The 21,115-nt window shown below is 36.8% G+C and overlaps 1 protein-coding gene across 2 annotated transcripts in view; it reads right to left on the reverse strand.

Moving 5' to 3' along the window:
• Positions 1-966: 966 nt before the first annotated feature.
• Positions 967-21,115, reverse strand: part of LOC110378674 (homeobox protein Nkx-6.2) — a 41,572-nt gene continuing 21,423 nt past the window's right edge. For both annotated transcript variants that reach the window (XM_021338038.3, XM_021338037.3), the window contains exon 3: positions 967-3,079. In XM_021338038.3, coding sequence (XP_021193713.1) covers positions 2,879-3,079 — 201 coding nt within the window. In that variant the 3' untranslated portion in view covers positions 967-2,878. The remainder of the gene's footprint in view (positions 3,080-21,115) is intronic.

The following is a 21,115-nucleotide window of genomic DNA, read 5'->3' on the forward strand; positions in this document are numbered from 1 at the left end:
GTAAGGATGGTACATACGATCGGTTCGATAAGCGCGGCGCCGCGGTGCGTGCTATGTTTTATTGACAGATTTGAAACGGTTCAAAATTGAGGATTGCGCGAATTCTCTTTGTTTGCCGGGATGCTGGTTGTCTTACACGAATTGTGTTGGAAATGGATTTTCTTGAGAATGTTGTTCAGTGAGGTAATCTGATTGTCTCTGGTTTTTGAATGAAAAAAGATATTTCGTCGGGTTAACTCTACATTTTGTTGTAAAAAGATTTCTTGATACAGTTATATTTGGAAACTGACGAAATAAAGGCTGTAGATTGAACGCTCTTAGCTTATTATACAAGGTGTTCCTCATAGAATATTGGGTGGCTCGCGCCAACATTATGCCTACTATATATTCATGTAATGGGTTCATCTGAACGGCTCGGTGCTCGGGTTTTCAGCGAGAATGAACATGAACACATGTAACGTAGGATTTTATGATTTGTATTTGTGTTTTAGTCTTGTGGGTGAATCATTTGATTTTCTGAGAAATATTATGATTGTGGTATATTCTCGGTAATGTGTGTGGTTATTAAATAAAATCACATTTTAATTTAGGTCTTTGGTCAAAGATGGCAATGATGATTATGTTTTTATGTCTTACAAACGAAAATAGTCTTATTAAAACTATTTAGTCCACCAATGCTTGGCCCATTCATAGATCTACAAATTCTTTTATAGACAGTTGACTTCAGTCATTCGTAAAACGAAACTAAGTAAGTACCTAGAACAGTTTTCATTGCCTTTCTATTATGTGTTTGTGTGCATAACACAGATAGTTGCACTGTAGCGTGGCTAGATGTTTGTATTTGTTAAAGTTATATTAGTAATACTAACAATACATAACAGCATCCCTACTATTTTGTGACAGAAAAGGAAGGAACAAATGATGACGTAAAAAATAAAATCAAACATAATAATATTTTTACTAACTTTTTATTTCAACCACATTACGTAGTATGTCCACGCTCATTATGATCTAAACATGATTATTTTGAGATGACCTTCGACCTTGAGAGGTCAAGGTCAACTGGTGGGTTGTGACAATATGGTACACACACTTATAGTATTTTATTTAATATTCTGTGCATTTATAAGCGAATTAATCTCGATACTTTTGAAGCTCATTTTCTATTTAAACTTATTTTTAGTGTTAATAGATGTTTGAGAGATAAATGTGCAGCATTTGAGGTTTTTGTTTTAATTAAAGTTGCATAAAATGAAAGAATGGTTACGTGCACATGACTGAAAACAATTTACAAAGCACTTATTGATCACATAGGCCAGAGCTTTTTTTAAAGGCCAAAAAGTTAAAAATACACAGATACTGTATTAAAATTCGCAGTCCAGAAATTAAAATTATAACAATGGAATAATCAGTGATTAAAAGCATAGTGTAGCATACAAAACCATCCTTTTAGTGTGTAAAACCTAACCATGTGAATGAGTTCACAAAAAAGAAGATACTTTTAGTTAAAACGGTTCTTTACAAATAATGCACATTTAGCTTTTAAATAGTAATACTGTCGCGTGGTGTTCACTACTCGTAGTTTAGTTACAATAGTTAAATTCGTTTAAATATCTATTTACAACTTTATAGTTAAAATGTACAATATACATATTGCGATGCCTCCAGCGACATGGTTGTTACAAATATCGTTATATTTACACTTACTTAATAAGAAGGAAATCTGTACAAATTCTTGTCTTACCCTAGAGGTATGACCGTAGGATAAACCTAAAAATAAAATTGTTTGAAAGCATGTGTTCTCTGAAAAGGTATCTAGTTCTAATACTGTGGCTTTTCGAAAACTTTTTTGAGATTTAAAATGCCAAAACAACGTTACAAAAATGTGTAAACATTGTTTAAATAATTTAAATAAAATCTACAATGTCTTTTAACGTTAGAGAACATTAGTGAGTTTTCCCGTCGGCCGTCGCGCGGCTGCATTTTAAAGATGGCGGCCGTCCGATCTTTCAGTAGGTATGTTCATATTTTTCATGTTCTTATATTTTTAAATAATGACTGCTGACAAAAAACACCGTTAAATTAAGTGTCAGTCATTGTTTTTGCAGTATGCTAATGGCCTTCTATAAAATTATACAGTTTGAACAAGGTTGTTGAACTCTGGCGTCATTTAATTTCAGATTAAGAACAAAGTTAGGTAATTATTTAAGTACGTCTGAACAAGCGCAACTTAATATTTATGGCACTATATTCTCAATTACTACAGTTTATCCTGGCACTGAGCGAAAATTAGGAAAATTCTATAACTTTAACGTAACGTCTACTTCATTTAACTCGAAGTATGTATAACTACATGTAGGAAATTGGCACCGGTATCAAGATTCATACAATTTACAACTTTATGCTCACAAAATACATGTAAAATCTAAAATTATCAATAAATTACTTATAATTTATCACATGACTACTTATACAATAAATATTTACAGTTATATAAAGCTAGTTAAATATAATTGTTTTTACATAGCGCTTACAGTATCCGTTGACACACGTTTGAAAGTTTTAAGAAACAATGTGACTGTAAAAAGATATCAATTAAATATTCGTAATTATAGGTAAGTTCAGAGAGTCTATCACCGACACAGAGTGCACACAAGTCCTGGAGCCGCGCTCGTCACTAGAAGTGGTAGTAGGCGAAGTTGATGGGCTGGTCGTCGTCGCCGCTGACGGCGTCGCCGGGGAGGTGGTCATCACGCGGCGCGTCATAGCGTCGCACCTGCCAGTTGGAGAGGTCGCACGGGGCGTCGTCCTCCTTGTACGCGGGGTACTCGCGAGGCTGCGGGACCAGCTCGACGGTGTCGGGGGCCGGGCCCGGGGGTCACTGCCGGTGCGGCAGCTGGTGGTGCATGTGGTGCAGGTCGAGACGCGGCCTCTTCGCCTCCTCCTCGTCGCTGCACTCGTTGTCATGCTGCTCCTGGTCGTCACACTCCTCGCCGAGCTCCTCCTGCTTACGTTTCGCGGTCGCCATCTCGGCCGCGTGCTTTTTCCGCCATTTTGTTCTTCTGTTTTGGAACCAGACCTGTGGAAGAAATAGAGGCTTAGGAAAATATTTAACAGTTGCGAAGCTTGTGGTTGGTGAAAATGGGTGGCTTGACAGAAGACAAAGAAATATCCATATTGATGCTGTTCTATTGAATGGTTTCTAATTATAAGAGTCTCATTGGGGCTTAGTATTTTCAGAAGAAGAAGAACGCAAGAATGAAAATTCTGGAAATTAACTTTTGAAAATATAAGTTTCATCTATGGAGCGTTAAACTTAGCGCAAATATAAAAGCCGGTTATTTAGTAGACTGCAAGGTAAACACAGACGTTGCCTGGCTGTGCACACAGTGTGTTTGCTCGCTCGCCGCGGAATATAAAGCGCGACCAAACAACTCGCGTCTCTATGAGGACCTAATCTGCGCGGTCGACATCATAATGCCTCATTAAATACCGCCTTTAAAGTCGCAGCACGAACCGCCCGCCGTCCCGCTCGCGCGCGCGACACATCTTCGCTCACGACAAAGACGGCGATAGTAGCCGTGTTCTACGGTAATTAAGGGTCGTTTTGCAAATTACACGGTACTTAACCAGCCATATAACAATCATTAATCACTGGCCCGGGGAGTGTGTTGTCTCGCTCGCTCGCGTGTGAGGTGACACGTTGCGTCTCTGTCGCGGCGGCCGGTACAGTTTAATTAGGTCATAAATAGGTTTTCATGATTAGGCTCGGGGCGCTGTCGATGAGCGCTGAACAGATGTCGATGTCATTATAAGGGTATCATGGCCGTGCGGAATTAGCTCTCCTCGTTATGTTAACAACGACACTTAATTGGAGCACATTTTAGTACATCGATGATATTCTGTGTTAGCGTGTAGCGTTTGGTCAAACTGCTGAAATACCCCGTAGTACATATTTTTCTTATAGGTATGAAAATGCTTTGTTTGCAGGGCCTGTGTTTTCGGTTTATAAAACTGAAAGATGTGAGCTGGTCTTCTCACATGATTATACAATTAATGTTTTTAACAATAACCAGAGACCACACCGTCTCAATTCTCATTATTATTTCATGTTCTGAAAGTCTAGCAATTTACTCAAGACTCAAAATTGCCTGTTATGACTTCATTCTAGTGTGTTTTAGAAAGGCGAAAACTCTTAGATACATAAGTGCACCTCATTAATCTCGGCGGACAACGATTTAAGATTTATCTGCGTACTACAATTTACAGCACTTTTAGTATCTTCCTACTGACTTGCTTCACATGATCCTGCTAATATATTTGTCTACTGTAACACATAAAATATAGACTATAATATTGTAGGCAAAGTTTAATGGCAACTGTAAATATATCAGACATTAAAATGTTAATATACACCTCTTCGTTGTAATAATTGTTTTTTTATGATTGCGAAAGAAATGGTGTTTTTAAGGAAACTTTGTCAAAAACCATCTCATGTTGCAAGCTCAATTAAATTTAAAAAAGAAGTTTTAAGTTTGATAATTATTGAGAAGCTGTCTTCAAAAACGTTGTTTTGTTAGATAGCTATCTTTTGAGTGTTTATTAAGTTTCAAAAGTTTTCAGGAAATCTGTCTGTAGGTACCTATTAGCAATAATTTTATTGTAGTTGTATTTATCACCCAATGTTTTAATAACAAACAAACTGTTCATAAAGCCAGTGCCCCACCATGAGCTATAATATCTAATAGCGCAATAACGACGCTTTGATTTGACTTGTTCATTAGCAGGCGACGCCGGGGGCTGCTACTAGTCGTAAATACCTCAACTAGAACATTATTATCGTGTCTTGATTTATATCAAGTTTGCGTGAAATATAGTTTGGCATAAAATGGCGATTTAAGGCACAAATGGATAATCTATTTTCGTAGAAGTGTGCTGAATGAAAGAAAAATATTTCCCTAAGTAGTCCTTGTGACTTATTGAAAATGGTTTTTCATGCCAAAAAATTAATAACTAACACCGTATAATGCTAGTATTTAAAACAATATACTTAATGTTATTGCAAAATAATACAAGTAAATAGACAAGAATCATGAACCGAGTACATCCAAATAATCCGCCAACATGAAACTACTACGCGAAACCTGCTCCTGTAAGTAACACTATAAATAAGTCCCGCTACACATTTACGACACTGCGACATTACATAAAGTTATAAAAATAAATCGGCCGACTCGATACACAGGCGCAATAAAAAATATGCGACGGGAAAACAACACAATAGTAATATATACGTATTATCATTGGACCATTTGGTTTTATATTCGCGGAGTTGATGGCCGACTTAGTTTATGACGCGACTCCGCTCGTCTTGACGGACGGCGCTGGAACTTGCGAGCAGTGGAGATGTAGCTCATGTTGTGTTGGAATTACAAGATGCTGATGCGGGAAAATGTTGTTGGAATTGGGTAGATGTGTTTAATATTATTGTTAATTTTGTTTCTTCAGTATGCATGATGAAAGTAAATTCAAAGGCAGTAAATTGAAATAAATTCTTAATCGCTATGGTTAATGTAAAAAACATTGCCTCAAAATAAAATAACTCTATACATTCCCTTCAATCTTTTGTGTAAGACCAAATTCAGAAAGAAAGACACCGAGTCTCCCAAAACATTGTTTCCACAACAATATTACATTACATACTCACTGACAACATATACGAGATTGTTCACAACTTGAGAATGTGTCATTTACGTAAGTGTATATTTAGTGCCTACGAGTAAACACCTCGGCCCAGCATACGCTCATCAAAGCAGTTTACGAGCTATATGAGAACTGCCCCCTTCACAATACTCTTACTTCTTACTTGTAATATTATTTTCCATTTTTCGTTCATACTTTTATACCCGTCTTACCCTCCGTACCATTCAATTACTTAAGTGTTCGAAGACGGGCCGCTGAGAATACACCCGTCTCTGTTCACCCTATGAATGGAAACTCCCTGTCTCGCTCGGTAGGGTAGGGTCGGGTAATTATGTGAACAACTATTATTTTTCACAAGAGAGCTCGGTAATGGCTTGATAGGGATAATGGTGTTTCAGTAGCCATGGCGAATAAACAGCCGCCATGTTGTTATACAGGTAATTAATTACAATGAATTCATGTTTTTGTGCGTGTGGAATTATGTTTGTTGCTTTTAAGTCGATGTACTCGTTTCGTGTGTACATAACGTAGTGGAGTAAGCTTTATGTGGAAGAGTATTTGAATCGATTTTGATGGATCGTTATAGAAAGAGTGAACAATTTTAGTAGAATTACAAAAGATTTAAAATTTTTCTTCATGATGGTAAATACCTGGTAGCGAGTTCAAGTAAGTTTAAAACAGTGTTTTTAAAAAAGGCAAGAACTAGAATAACCCAATCCGTTTTACATAAGAACGCTGGTCACGTCATGTTTAAATTTTTCTCATAAGATGAGATGTGTGATTTATAGATACGAATTGACAGCTTATGAATACTATATTCGCTTGTATTACTGTGTAAAAATAAGTTAAAAATATGTTATTTTATGAACTTCAATCCATGTCTCAAGCAGTAAATGCAAATTCCACGCCACATTCTACCATGTTAAAACGCAATACATTTAATTATTATCACATTCACACAGATACACAAATGCGTAAAATCACACACGTTCCCAACGGCGCACATTCCCGCAGTCGCGTAAAACAGATGTAATCAAACGTTACTGCGACTAAAGCCGACATCATTAGGCGTCGCAGCGTCATTTGTCACCGCGACTTATCGCACCCTTTGCTCCACTTAATAGTCGCGGCGATTTGTCGCGTCGCCTAATGTGTGCCCAGCCTTAATCACCGGAACTTTTTCGCGTGTCATCTTGTAAGCTAATTGCTTAGACTTTGGATAAAAAAGATTAAAAGTAGATACTAAGTATGTATGTAGTTTTTGTAGACACTACTTTGTATCTTAATATATGTTTGGGCTCATATTTTTTTCATAAACAAGTTTTACTCAGGAACAGTTAAGCTGACTAACTTACTGTTTAATATGATCACTTGCTTTGAATTCAATACAATTTTAAACGACTAAGTATTACAATTCTTTTCAAGTCGTTTAATAAAGTGTGTGTAAGACTAATAACCACATAATCCACATTTTAACCGGGTTTTTGATGCCACAACCAGATTTTACACAAAAGATAACATACACCAAGTATATGCCTTTCGCAAAGGCGCCAAATAATCTTAGAAAATAAGAATAATAAAGACAATATAGTCTATACTCTCTGATCTTTAATCTCATAATCTGCGTGGGAGCAACACCTCAGCTTGTATTCCATCATTTGTCTCGCAGTTATTAAGAGTAAGTTTTTACAGAACATTGTATCAATCAATAAGAGATCAGTCGGCGGCTAATAGCGAAATCATAATTATTAATAAGGTTCACGCTTCACTTGCAGTCGTTATAATGTTGTGGGTAATTTGTTGTGTGGTCTGAAATCTAAGAGAAATGAGGAACGAAATATGTTCAAACATGTTCTGTTCATAACTTATAGTTCATAGTTGTGATAAGAAACAGTAAATAAGTACATCGGAAGCATCACCTGCAAGCAAAATTCACGTTGACTTTACAGGGGATCTTCAATAGTTTTTTTAGTTTTTTCTGTCAGGAAATAGAACTGTCAGTTTTCACCAAATATTGCTGTAATATTATTTCATTTCCCAAAGAAGTACTAACCTAATAAACAGATCAGTTATCATTCAACAATTACCTATTTTAGGTTTTTTTTTCAATCCTATACTAAAGTCACCCGCTGCCGCTTATAACTTACAAAGCTAACGGTAACACCAAGTGATCGTGATTGCTACACATCTAACAGATCATCTATGCGCCCGCGCAGCTTGAGCACAGAGTATACAGCGTGTCATGTCTGTCAGTAGCGGCTACTGTGCGAATTGGAACGTGGTTGAAAGGCGATTAGTAATTATTGATTATTTAGAATTGGGATCTACACTGAACAAAAAGCTAGAGAGTTTCTTTACCATTGGAAGTTAAAAGCAGACAAATTACCTAAGTACTTATATTAAAGTTTGTGAATTTACTTTCCAAAAAATATTTTTAAAAAAAGCACTCTCCCAACATTAACCAAGACTATAAGTTTACTCAATATTATCCAAGATCTTAAAGATAATAATTCACGAAACAAAGTAGGTAAATACACTAACTTATACAGAACATAGTCCATGTAGCCTTTCCCATAGGCAGAAAACTTTAAAAAGATTTAAAGAAAGTCAAAAATAAATCACGTAGCTCAATAAATGTGCATTTAACTACCAACAGTTAGTTTAATTGAACCGCGGTCGAATGTTAATTGTAGCCGCAATCACTTTAACAACGCGTTTTATAACTAAACTGGCGTTATTTGAGTTAAACGATTGCTTAATATCGCCGGGAAATATGCGCTATTAAGCTTACGTACGTACTTGTTGATTAAAAGTAACTTTAGCGGAATTAAAATGTTTAAAACAAAGGCTTTTAAATAGACAACGTAAAAATATCAAAATTATTAGCTTCAGAATTACATCTGAAACGATATAAGTTGTCAATTAGTAACTACCGGTTAGAGTAGATTGATCGTAATAGGTAATATTGTCAGGTATTATTCAGACAAACTGCACTTTCGTAGTCAATATGGATGCCTTGTACCCCTACTGGGTATTTCGGAATGTACTAAGTAATATACATGGCGCTATCGCCAAAAAGGACAGCCCATAAAAAGCCAATCGCCCCGCCCATACATTGCAATACGTATCTACACACGAATACAACATAGAGCAACAAAAACCACCGCGGCGCGCCAATTTATTTTTTATCTTTATTTGCGCGAGATCGGACAGTCGTTTTGAAGAATTTGTGGCTTCGGGTAAATTGGAATTGTGTGTTTGATCGATGGCTCGCCACTAATGGACGAGGGAAAAGGCAAACGCATCCGATGCAACCTATTCATATGCAAACATTGTTTTTTTGAATTGTTATTGGCTCTGTTTGTGTTTTATTTTTTATTCTGTTTGCGGGCGATTTTTTTGCAGTATTTGCCAACAACGCCGCAGAAATGGACTTTTGAAGTTATAGTTTTAAACTGTTATTACTTATTTGAACACTTAACTAAACAAATGTTATACAATGTGACCAAAAAAACTGGTTCTGTAAAAACAGCTGATTACGATAAAAAAATAAGGGGTTGAATCTAATAAACAAAACAAAAAAATGAAAGGCGAAACTTCATTAAGCAAGTCTGTATCCGCATGACGGCTATAAATCATAAAAGGATTAGAGGAAGGCACGGCCGCTACAAATTCGGCGTTATTAAAAAAACTCATTTGCAAATTTTGAAAGACAAAGAGATATTAAAGCGATAAACTGAATTATCTTCAATTTGGCCGTCCCCGGTGGGCAATGAGAAAAAATACACCCCTTTTTTGTGCAAACTTGAAGTGAAAATAAAAATTTTAATGTGGCGCGTTTAGCGAGGCCGGCGGCCGTAAAGTCGCGGGGGTGTCATCCGCTCCATACAGATAATGTTCCGGAGCGCGCGGTACTGAGGCGCACGGAATCACTGACGGCACGCTTAAGTGATCGTTCCAAGATATTGTACTCGTAATAAGATATTGCTGTTGCACCATTTTATATTCTACGTGTTGTGGATATAATACCCGTCATGGTGATGATCTTGCTGTATTGAAAACGGAAAGGTTTTTAGGCAAGAAGGACCTATCAAACTTGATTGAGTAGTTTTTGTCTTCCATTTTTTGGACAATTTGTAAAATGATAAGTAAGAGCGATCCAACACTACCTACCTACTACTTCATAATCTTATTACATGCTACAAATAAATAGTTTAAAAAAACTACAAGCTCTTTACCTAAACGTTACAATAATTACCTGAAATCAGCGCACTACACGAAAAAATCATAACAGCGTAAAACACAAAGAGCCAGAAAGTTTGCAAATTAAGAAAATGTAATTAGTGCGCGCAGCCCCGGCGACATAATTAAGGCGAATCTTGTTGTAATTTTGACATTTAATTTTTTCCCTCGGTCACCTCACCCTTATTAATTAATTTAGAAAAAGTGCCTTTAAAATTTAATCTGTGCTCTTTCGGTGACACTTCTTTTTTTCGTGTTTTTTTTTTGTTCAAGTTAATGAAACGGCAGAGATTTTTGATAGGAGGCGTCTAATGAATTCTGCCTACCTTTGTTATTAATTTGGGACTTTCTTTTGTGATTACTTTTTCTGTAATTGTAAAAGTTTGCTATCAGTTTTTTTGAGTTTAAAATTGGTGTGTAATTTGATTTTTGTTGGAGAGGGTGGTACCTAAAATAGGGCCTACCGGGAAAACTTCTAGAAATGCTTTTTTATTATAATTACTACAAATGAAAACACTAGGAGTTACATTTCAAAGCCTCAGCTTACATTTTTATCGCAAAAAATATCTTCAGCTATTTTATGCCCCAACTCAGATAAACACATACGTCACGGTCTCACTTTATTTCCTTATCGGCGAACATATCTGGAAAGTTTAAAGTTAGGGTGGGCGCACACGGCGGTAATCCCGCTTATCGGCCGTGTAAGCCTCTCATCAGCCGCCGCTCGCGTGTAGCACTGGCCTAGCATGGGGGAATAAATTGAGCATAACCGAATATAATTTGGTGGAAATAAAGTGATTTTGTGTTGCGATATTTTATTGAATTTTTTGTAAAAAATGCAATTGAAACGCGTTTTATCGGTTTTATGATGATATTTTTATCTAAAGGTTGAATCTTTTATAAACTTATTTCTACACAAATAACTACATACCTATTACTTTAAAATTCTCATGAAGTTGGTCATTTAATGATTTCATGTCATTTTATGAACTGAAAAAAAATTCGTAAAAGTAATTCATCGGAACACCAAAAGCCGGCCCCCAAAAAATATGGAACATCAATATTCCACACAAAACAGACAAACCAATTCCGATGATGATCAGCCCCAGCACGCGATACTATCGGCCGGGGCTTAGACGTCATTTAAATTTAAATTAAGGTATTAGTGCGTTGTTATGAGGCGTCGCCGGCTTGCTAATGCGCATTCGTTTGTCTTATCGGCCGGCGGCTATTGCGGGAATTTTAAACTGTGTGAAACCAGCCTTATGACGGTTTAAGTGCTTTGCTTGTGTACAAACGTTTAATGGGAGATTTTGTTGTTTAAACATTCGGTTTAAGGTTTAGTTAGGGGTGGCTTTTGATTAGTCAGTTGAAGTTTTATTTTGGGGATGCTGATGAAGCTTTTAATTTATGTTATAAGGGTTGGTTTAGAGACATCTTAATATTGTTACTAATCTTCACAAAAAAAACTCGATAAAACTCTCATAACTGCCTAGCAAAAAAACAGCAATCCAAAGCGTAATAGCCCCCATCCACCACACCACTAACCACCATAACATAATAAAACCGATAGGCAACATAAATAGTTTTCGCGAAAACATCGGAACCCTATCTTAACTATAGAACAAACACTTCGATCACTCATTTGGCATCGCATAACGTCCTCGCGTGTCGGGAAAATATCCTCCCTCCATCCCTTATCCCTCGATCCCTCAGAGGAATCCCCGATAAAATGGGATCAAGCCGGTACAAATTGAAAATCTTACACATATGTATGTAAAGTGTTGTGTGCTTGTTTGCGGATCCCCACGTGACTAGGTATTTTATTCTTTTGTGAATCACTTTCGTGGTTTCCGTTTAGTTTGTTTGGGTTTAATTGGATTTTGAAAGACGTTGGTTTTATAGATATAGTTGTTTGTTACACATTATTGTTTTACATATGTACTGCTATCAAAAAAAAGAATCAGATTAATATTTACGAGTTTTTGCTTTGAACTCTAACACTAAACGCAACCGCGGCAATAAACAAAACACACGCAGATTTTTTGTTTTATTATTTATCAAACGCTTAATCCGCGCCATAAATCTGTTCGGATAGCAATATGGCGGCGTTTTTGGCGCGAAAAAGAATCAGCCGCGGAAAGCAATGAGAGGCAGATTAGAGCGGGATAAGTCCCCGTTATTAATGGACCCGCGATACACACGACAAAATGGATAATAAATGGATGTGGCCCGAGTTTTTTTGCCTAACAAATTTGTTAAACGTGACAGTTGCCCGATAGCGTATGAGTGTGCCGATATATTGGGAAAATAACAAACCATTTCTGATTTGTTTGGATTTTTAGAATAAAGTATTGTTTTCAGGTAGTTATTTAACACAAATTACATGAATGAAAAAATATGAATAACGTTGAAATAAGTGCATCTTGTAGAGTTTATTTCAGTATTATTAAAATGCTGGTTTCAGAAATATACAGGTCACATTCATTAGGGACTTGATAATTTCCAGTTTGATAAGTATAAACAAAGTAATACCGTTGATTCGAGCCACAGTGTAAGCGAACATCAGTAGATCAAGTCTGCCCAACATATCGTACACTCAGCATGAATTTTACGAGGGATTTACGATTGCCTTACTGCTGCGTGTTCTGTACTTTATTACATGTTATGATTATATGAAGGACAATAGGATTCTTTTGTTACCTGCCTCTTAAATAATATATCTCTAAGAAGTTGACATAAAAAAATATTTCATTTGACGTAAATATCTAGACTTTTGGGTAAAATTAAGGTTTTGTTCAAATACCCATTTGAATCTATAAAACCAGCTTAGGTAAATGAGACACCTGAAAATATCTACGAAAATCTTTAACCGTTACATTTTAAAACTCTCAATAAAACAGCGCACCCAATATCCAAAATCAACTAAAAATGCAAACATTAGCAAACAAACAGCGTTATTAAAGAAGCGAGTGACCGCGATGAGCTAAGCGAGCGATGTGAGCGACCTGAGCGCTCCAAGCGAACCGAGCGATTCGAGCGATCCCGGCTACATTGTATAGCGCTCAGCTCCAAGTTTTCCAATAACATCACTAACACACGTATTACACTTCGGGCCACGAGAACTACACCATACCGCTTTATTTATTTTTACTTAGGAAAGTTGGGGGTGTGATAAAATCTAGTTTGTTAGGATTCTTGTACATTATTCTTGCTTGGGGTTACTTGTAATCTTTTTATACGGGATCTTAAGTAAGAGCCCTTTTTCGCTATCTTTTGTAACTACATAATCATTTTTACATTTTTTACAAGCAATCTTTCTCTCTCTGAAACTTGTTACTTAAGTACAGCAGAAGCTAAAAGAATTATATTTAATGCTGTTCCCACAATCTTGTCCGGCAGTGTAGCGCACACGTGCGCAGTTTACAAGTTATAGCGCAGCACTTTTAGTGAAGCGCAGTGTATCCGATATACAGCCACATTGTAACGTCACTGTATATTGAGCTCACTGTTATTGCGTTTCGTAGGCCGCTACGAGTGCTACGCCGTAGCAGTGCTACGGGTTTTCGGGTACTAAAATTATGTTAGAAATTTTGTAAAGCAGTTATTGCGATTGTACATTAAAATGACAATTAGCACCTTTAAATTGGAATAGAAAAGGGTAGTGGCCCTTTGTGTAGTGTAAAAAAGTCATAATCAATCGCAATTTACTTGCAAGAAAATTGAGATTAATAAAATTATTATACAGTTGTGTTAGCGTTTCAAAATAGAGCATCGCATGAATAAATGAATCCAGCAAAAACAAACGATATCAAAGATAATGAACCTCCAATAAATATCCTCAGATCTAATATCATAAGATATTCCCCTTTTAAATCTCGTCCGGCTCATAGTGAGCGAGGTAATCAGTGGCAAGTATTCATTATGGCGTGAGCACGGGCCAAGTGTCGATATGTATTCATGAACCGATTGCGAGCATCGAGCATCGAGTCCCGACCTAATATCGATATGATGCCTCATCCGATTTTCATGTTCTTTCCATGTTGATGTACCTACATGATGTCGTATAGATTTCTCCTGAATTCTGATGGAATTGGCAAAAGATTGTTTTGTTTTGTAGGTAATAAATGGAGATTTTATTAGTAGAAAGATGGATTTTTGGACAAGATGGTTTTGGTTATTGATATAAATATATATTAATGCTTTACTTTTCTTCATCAAAAATAAAGCAAGTAGAAAAGTGTTGCATAAAAAGGTGCCAAAGATATCTTAATTACATTTATTGTAAGCAACTTAAAACTGCTAATCGTATCATGAGAAGCCTGTGCCCAAAAGAGAATCATTTCATTATAAGTACTTAGTTGATAAAAAACGTACAAATATATCAGAGAATAAAAACTTATCTCTCATAATTCCCCATACAACTTGACAGACCTACAGCACTAAGTTAAAGTCTCGATACTTTGCTAATATATCGATAATGTGTCGATATGTATGCGATCCCGCGCCTTTACGATTATTCCGACATATCGCTGTGTAAGCGGCACGTGCACTGGACGAATCGATGGCTAATGCGAAGAAGATGCGCAGTGTGCGCCCGCCCTTGTCAATGTAAGGGTAATGCCAGTTGTAGTAAGTGTTGTGTTTTCATATTGTTAGACTATGATGTGGGTTTTTATTTTCTTTTAAGTGTTTTTAGGAAATCGTAGAAAGCATATTATGTAGGTAGCATGTATAAAAGGACGATCATTCTCAATCTTATTCTGTGACATTGTGTGGTTATACATAAACCCTACTCGTAGACATCTCTTTCCGATGTTAATATTTTTCGCTGTTTAATTATGCCATAAGCTATTACAATATATGTAAAATATACGTAATTGGATAAAACATATTCCAAATGTGCTACCACAAATAATTGAAGACAGAGCAACTCTCATGATAGACTAACAAGACATACTTAGTATCTATCCATATCCCAATAGTATAGACAATGCGAATGATATAAAGCCGAGTACATAAGGCGGTAACATTTGTCGCGGGCAGACGCGAGCGTCCGACATCCTCCTAACTTCAGCGCCGCACATCGAGGCGAATGGAGTCGAAACATGAGACAAACTACTGTGTACTAAGTAGTTTAAATTGATTTTAAATGTCGGCTTTTGTTTCAGTTTATTTTTTTTATGGGCGGAAAATGAGCAGGCGCTTCACTTGATGTTTAGTGGTTAAAATTGAATTTTACGAGTTGGATTGCCAGCATTAGACAATTGTATCGGTTCAGAAATACTACAGGCATCAGTGGCATATTACCCATTAATCACTCATCCTGAATGTAAATGCAAGTCATAAGTGCTGTGCACAGCTCACAACAAACTAGATATTTTCATTGTGAAATGAAGAACATATATTAACATGAATTTATTAGGAAAATCTTTTACTAGACTTTATAAAGACAAATATCACCGTAACATTATCTCCACAGTATTCGCTGTGCGGTGAGCCAGCGTGCGTGGCGTCGCGTATGAATAATGTGCTATCGATTGTGTGACCGCGCACTCGCCGCTACCCGCGCTAGTCGCGTCTTCAGTATTACACAAATGCATACTTAGTCTTACTCACTAGTGTAGGATACTGGCGACCATATTTTGAAGAATTTATGCAGAACAGAATGTGGTAAACATCCGTAACAAATCTATTGAAACCCATTTTCAAGCGACTCCCTTAAGAGGAGGACGTTCGCAATTCGGATGTTTTGTCTTGGACACATGGAACATGCCATGCTCTATTTATTTATTTTTATAATGTTTATTTCCCATTTTATTGTTGGTGTTATAATCTCTTATTTACTTGAACATAGTATCTACACACAATCTTTCCTTCAATAGATCACACTAGAACTCCATGTTTTCCGTAGAATACGAATGGTAACTGGATGTAAACAAGTCAGTTGCCATGGTTTCCTGAGATAACGTATGTAGACGTCTGCGGAGGAGATGGGATATCGATTGTAGACCAGTGTACCTCACTATTGTCTGTTCTAGTTTTATAGGAAAATTCCATCTATGAAATTTTAACTATTGCAAATTGCTCTAAATTATTGTTTGAATCTACCCGAAATAATACTGTGATCTATTAGATTAAAAACAGTGTATTTTTTCCTCACAAAAAATACTAAATATTGTTGACATTCTATAGAACATTTATATTTTATTTTCAATTTAAACAAAAAAATAATGATTAAATTCTATTCAGCCAGCTATTCCCACACATATAAGATCTTACTCGAGATAAGAAATCCTCAACATTAGATCTGTCGCGATCAGATCAAGCGAGAGACTTCTTGATGTCTTAATACACTTATTCAATATATTTGGTTCAGTTTTGTTTTTGACTTTAATTATTATTTATTAACAAAGGTTTTTTTTAATATAAAATATATCGGTCTTTAAAAAAATATTCTTTGAAACCACGATACATTGCTTGCGGAAATTTTAATTTAATGACATTAATATTTGATTAAATCACGTTGTTTTCAGTATGTTTTGTGAAATTGATAAGACGAAGGTACTAGACAATCACAAGACACGCCCGTGTGACGTCATCGGCGCGTGAGTGGACACGGACGACCGTGTCGAGTCTCACGCTGTCGTAAGTACAAACCCTTATTGATGAGACGAGCTGTTCCGAGCTACTGAACTGTTACACATATTAATGGTGATGTTTGAGAAAAAGTAGCGGTGATTAAACATGTTAGATTGATTGTGAGTGTAGTTGCTATCTGATAATGTTTTGAACCTGTAGAGAAATGCTGTAGCTACTATATAATCGTAATAAACTGTTTAGTTCATAAAATGATAGGATAAAGTCAAGTCCTAAGTTCACAATGGCCAATAAATTAAACTTAAAAATCCTTAAAATCAAAGCTCCATTTAAGTGTAATGATCCTCTGTAAGCCCAAAGCGAGCCACTAAGGCATGTTGTACAAGTATTAAGGCACTAGCTTCTTATCTCAATCACGCGTTTAGCCGGGAGCCGACTTAAATTCTCATTACTGTGTCTAATGTCATTAATGAAATCGTCGGCCGCTACCGAACGCCATTCCGCCTTGTCGCCCGCCATCATTACCATTCTGACACCACAATCGACCATAGCCGCGATGTTCTACACCAAGCTTAACTACACAACACCACCGAAGCGATTCAAACCTTATGTTGTAGGAAGTAGAGTTGGAAATTGAGTGTATGGTGTTGTCAATTTTATAAGACGTTGAAAACATTTTAAAATTCGATACGGTGATTTATTTTAATCTGTCCAAACTACAGTTTAAGGTTTAATTTAGATTGCAGGCGTGTGTAGATAATTATCGGCGTTATTCCGATGAGGCAGTCGGCTGCTTTCATTTGTCAGGCCTGTCGATCGGACGGACGGACGGACAGATTGTCCGTGTTTAGCCAGTGATATATTAAACCGATGGTCAGATAGCCGGCTACCATTATTAGCAGAGAGTTAATTTCGTTCGTTTAGACATCTTGTTCGAGATTAGGTTTAATTGATTTGTGTTTGTTGCGTTTTTTTGTGATAATCAGGTCTCAGGAGATATGATCTAGTGGCCGCTGGAATGTCATATTCAAATTAAAATTGTTGCGTGTGATTATACGGCCATATCTATTAACTGGTTAATACAGTTTGAGTTACATTTAACGGTATTTGTGATTTTGAAATATTTAACTGTGTTCAAACTTATCTAAATGCCCGATGTCACAATAACGAGGCTTTTAAAAAGCACACAATCGCAAAACGCAGTTAGCATAACAATTTGAGTAAAGAACCCATAAAAATTAAACTCCCGAATAATACTGAAATGAAATCTCCGCAGAACATTAAGACACCCGTTGACTTACAATTCACCGGCAATTCTAACAAATGTCACAATTAAATTAAGTGCGACATTGTAAAAACATCGTAATGAACCGCCGGTGGGGCGCGGGGGGGCGAGGCGACGGGGCGGGGTGGGGCGGGCGGGGCGGATTAATAGCGTGCCGCGGTTCCAGTTATTGCAACATTAATTATAATATTAATTATTAGCTAAATCGTGTACCCTTAAGGGACCGCAGTAGCGACAGCACAAACTTTGTCCATTAATCTATATTTGTTAAAACACTAATTGGGTTAAAAAGGACGGTTGTTTGTTTGCTTTGGTGAAAATTATTTTGTAGTATTTTTTTTATATACTGTAAGTTGGTACATAGGTACTTGGTTCCCCGGTGCCGACGTGTTTTCCCAAAAAAATCTTTTCTGTCTGCTCCGACCCGAAACATGATATTTAACAATTCCACGCATTGATATGGGATTTTTTTTGTATATCAGTGATACACGTAAGTTTATGCTGTGGTAGAGTCACAATAAAACTTGTGCGATTCAAACAGATTATAAAACAGTACAAAAATGTTCAATTGAAATAATTTCTGTTTCTAAGCCATCATCTATTTAGAATATTAATTTGAGCTGAGAAATGGAACATCGCTCGCTCAGACTTAAGTAACCAATAACAAATAAATTACATTAGAAAATCAATGAAAATTTAATTATATTCGAGCAATAAAAGCCTACGGAATCTGGTCCGATGTCAGTAATTGGCTGCGGACGGTACTTTAAACTGGCACATAAGCTCGAAGACGCGCGCGACATCTGTCGACGTAATTGAAGGATTAGGCAGATAATTGAAAGTGCGCGACCGAGACAGACACGCCGCCCCACATACGAGCGAGCGAGACAGATGAAGCCACTCAACACCGTCTCAAAACGGAACGGTTAACAACGTGTCTTCTTGTATATTGTATTATCTTACGTTTTATGCCCTATTAATCTTGCTCGACTGTGGATCGGCGCCGCGCCGAGCTATTCTGTGCTCTATTTAGTTGCGTTAGAGTTGATATTGGTTAGTTTGGTGCGCTATATAGGGTGTTCGGAGCAATAAATAATTGTTTGTTCGCGTAAAACTGTAGTGCCGTTTGTACGTAGCGGGATCGTTTTATTTGGCGACGTTTAAGGTAATCTGGGATAACGAGGCGCCCGCGACTGCGACGGAGCTGCTCGTAAACACGTTGTCAAAACTGACTGATTGTCTGTTTGTCTGTTCTGCGCTCTAAGTGCTCCGGCCGGGAATCGTAAGCTGAACACCATTTATATCGTTAAGCGTGATTAAGTGCGATATTATGCCAAAAATGGCTTCTGTTTTACGCGTGCTGATTGAAACATTCAAGGCTTATTTTTTATGAGACTATTTGCTCAGCGATTTTATTTTTACTATCAATGAACCATAATAAAATTCAACGGTTACTATAGTAACAGGTACTCATTCAATCAACTACGAATTATTGAAATAAGTCAACGAACATCAAAGTCACAAAAATCTAAAGTAATAAAAGTCCTTTATTTTTAGAATTCATTAATTAAAAATACCGGCTCATAGATATAGGCTCCAAATTATAACAGAACCGCGAATAATCACCAAATTATGCCAAAGTTAATACACATATTACACAACAGCTTAATCCTGTACAAATACGCTTTAAAACACCAGATATCGACTTCACACCTTCTTAATCGGCTCAATAAAAATATTCCAATCGAATAGTAATCGGATGCAAAGTCGATTACTTATACCCGTGAGCGTCACACCGACTCGATACAATCGAGTAAGCCGGAAGCGGCTTCTCGCTGACAAATGTTAATTAAAAATTATAATAATCGATGGTCACGTCCGTTTGATTGGACATCAATAATTAGATATTTTATTGACATGTTCGCTTTTTAATTAATTTTATCTTTATTAGGTAGCAAACAGTGATTGTGGGTGAGGAATGTGGGCAGATCTTAGTTTTAGATTTTAATAGTCTGTCAATTATTAACCGAATTCTATTTCAATGAATAAGATACACATTAGCTGTCATACATATTTTAATAAAAAAAAACTGGTCTTGACCGATCAACCTGTAAGTATGTATATAGGAAAAATGCATTTGCGATGGTAACTCTAAAAAGGTTACTGAAAAAAAAAAAACAAAATAGTTGACATCTTTAGCATTTACAAACCATGCAAGTTCAGTAACCAACAACAATCTACGGGTATACCGAATCTTTTCTGCACAAAAATGGCAATGTTTGTTCTGACATACAACTGCACCAAAAAAACGGTCAGACCATACATTACCCAACAACCACCACCAACACTTGTCTTGAAAAACAATAATCGCACGTATTTCCCAAATCCTGCAATAATAAGTGTGCAGTGATTGATACTCGGCTCGCTGTCGACACGCCATTTGCATTTTTATGGGCGCCGCCCTACCGCCGCCCGCCCTACGAGCCTCTGCTGTCTATGTGATAATCATTCTGTGTTATGTGCCTAGTAGTTTACAAATTCTAAGACTTGTCTGATAGTGTATTGTAACTGTTGATTCAATTCTAAAGACAAGATTATAGAGGTATATTGCTAGGTACTGTTTTGTATACAGAGTTCCAATTCGGCGAAACGGAATACCTACTAAAGAAAAAGGTAAATGTTTTAACCAAAATCTACGATACAATTTTCCGCACTTTACACATAAGGTGCAGCCAGTGTAATTCATTTCATATATAGTCATTTTTTTTCTCCTCGATTAGTGCTCAGTATACATATGAGCAGCGCGCATTAGGACGCAGTTGGCAGCTACAAAACTATTATTTACCCATTACAAAATATCCAAAAACCCCAATTTGTTCTATCGATCACTAAATAAAGAGAAGCTCGACACACAATTAAAATCAAATACAATATTTGGCCAGTCAGACCGCGACCGATCGCGTTACTATCCCATTCATCATGCGACATTGCGACTTATTTGTCGCAGGCGCGCGCACTGTCATTGTCATGCTAATGTTGCGGACAACAGTTGTTGTCGCTAATCGTTTGGCCGCACAACTGCGACTTGCGACACGCCTACGACACTGGGGGAGGATTTGAAAGTCGTTGGAGTAAGCCTACCCTTGTGTTGTGGGATTTTTGAAAACGGGGTAGATTTCTTTTTGGCGTAGAAAAAAACATTAGTGGGTTTACTGCTTCGATGATGTTTGTTTTTTAAATGCAACTGAAATATATTTAATAATTTGCACAACAATAGCCAAATGA

Source organism: Helicoverpa armigera, chromosome 23 (assembly GCF_030705265.1).
Source record: "Helicoverpa armigera isolate CAAS_96S chromosome 23, ASM3070526v1, whole genome shotgun sequence".
NCBI lineage: Eukaryota > Metazoa > Arthropoda > Insecta > Lepidoptera > Noctuidae > Helicoverpa > Helicoverpa armigera.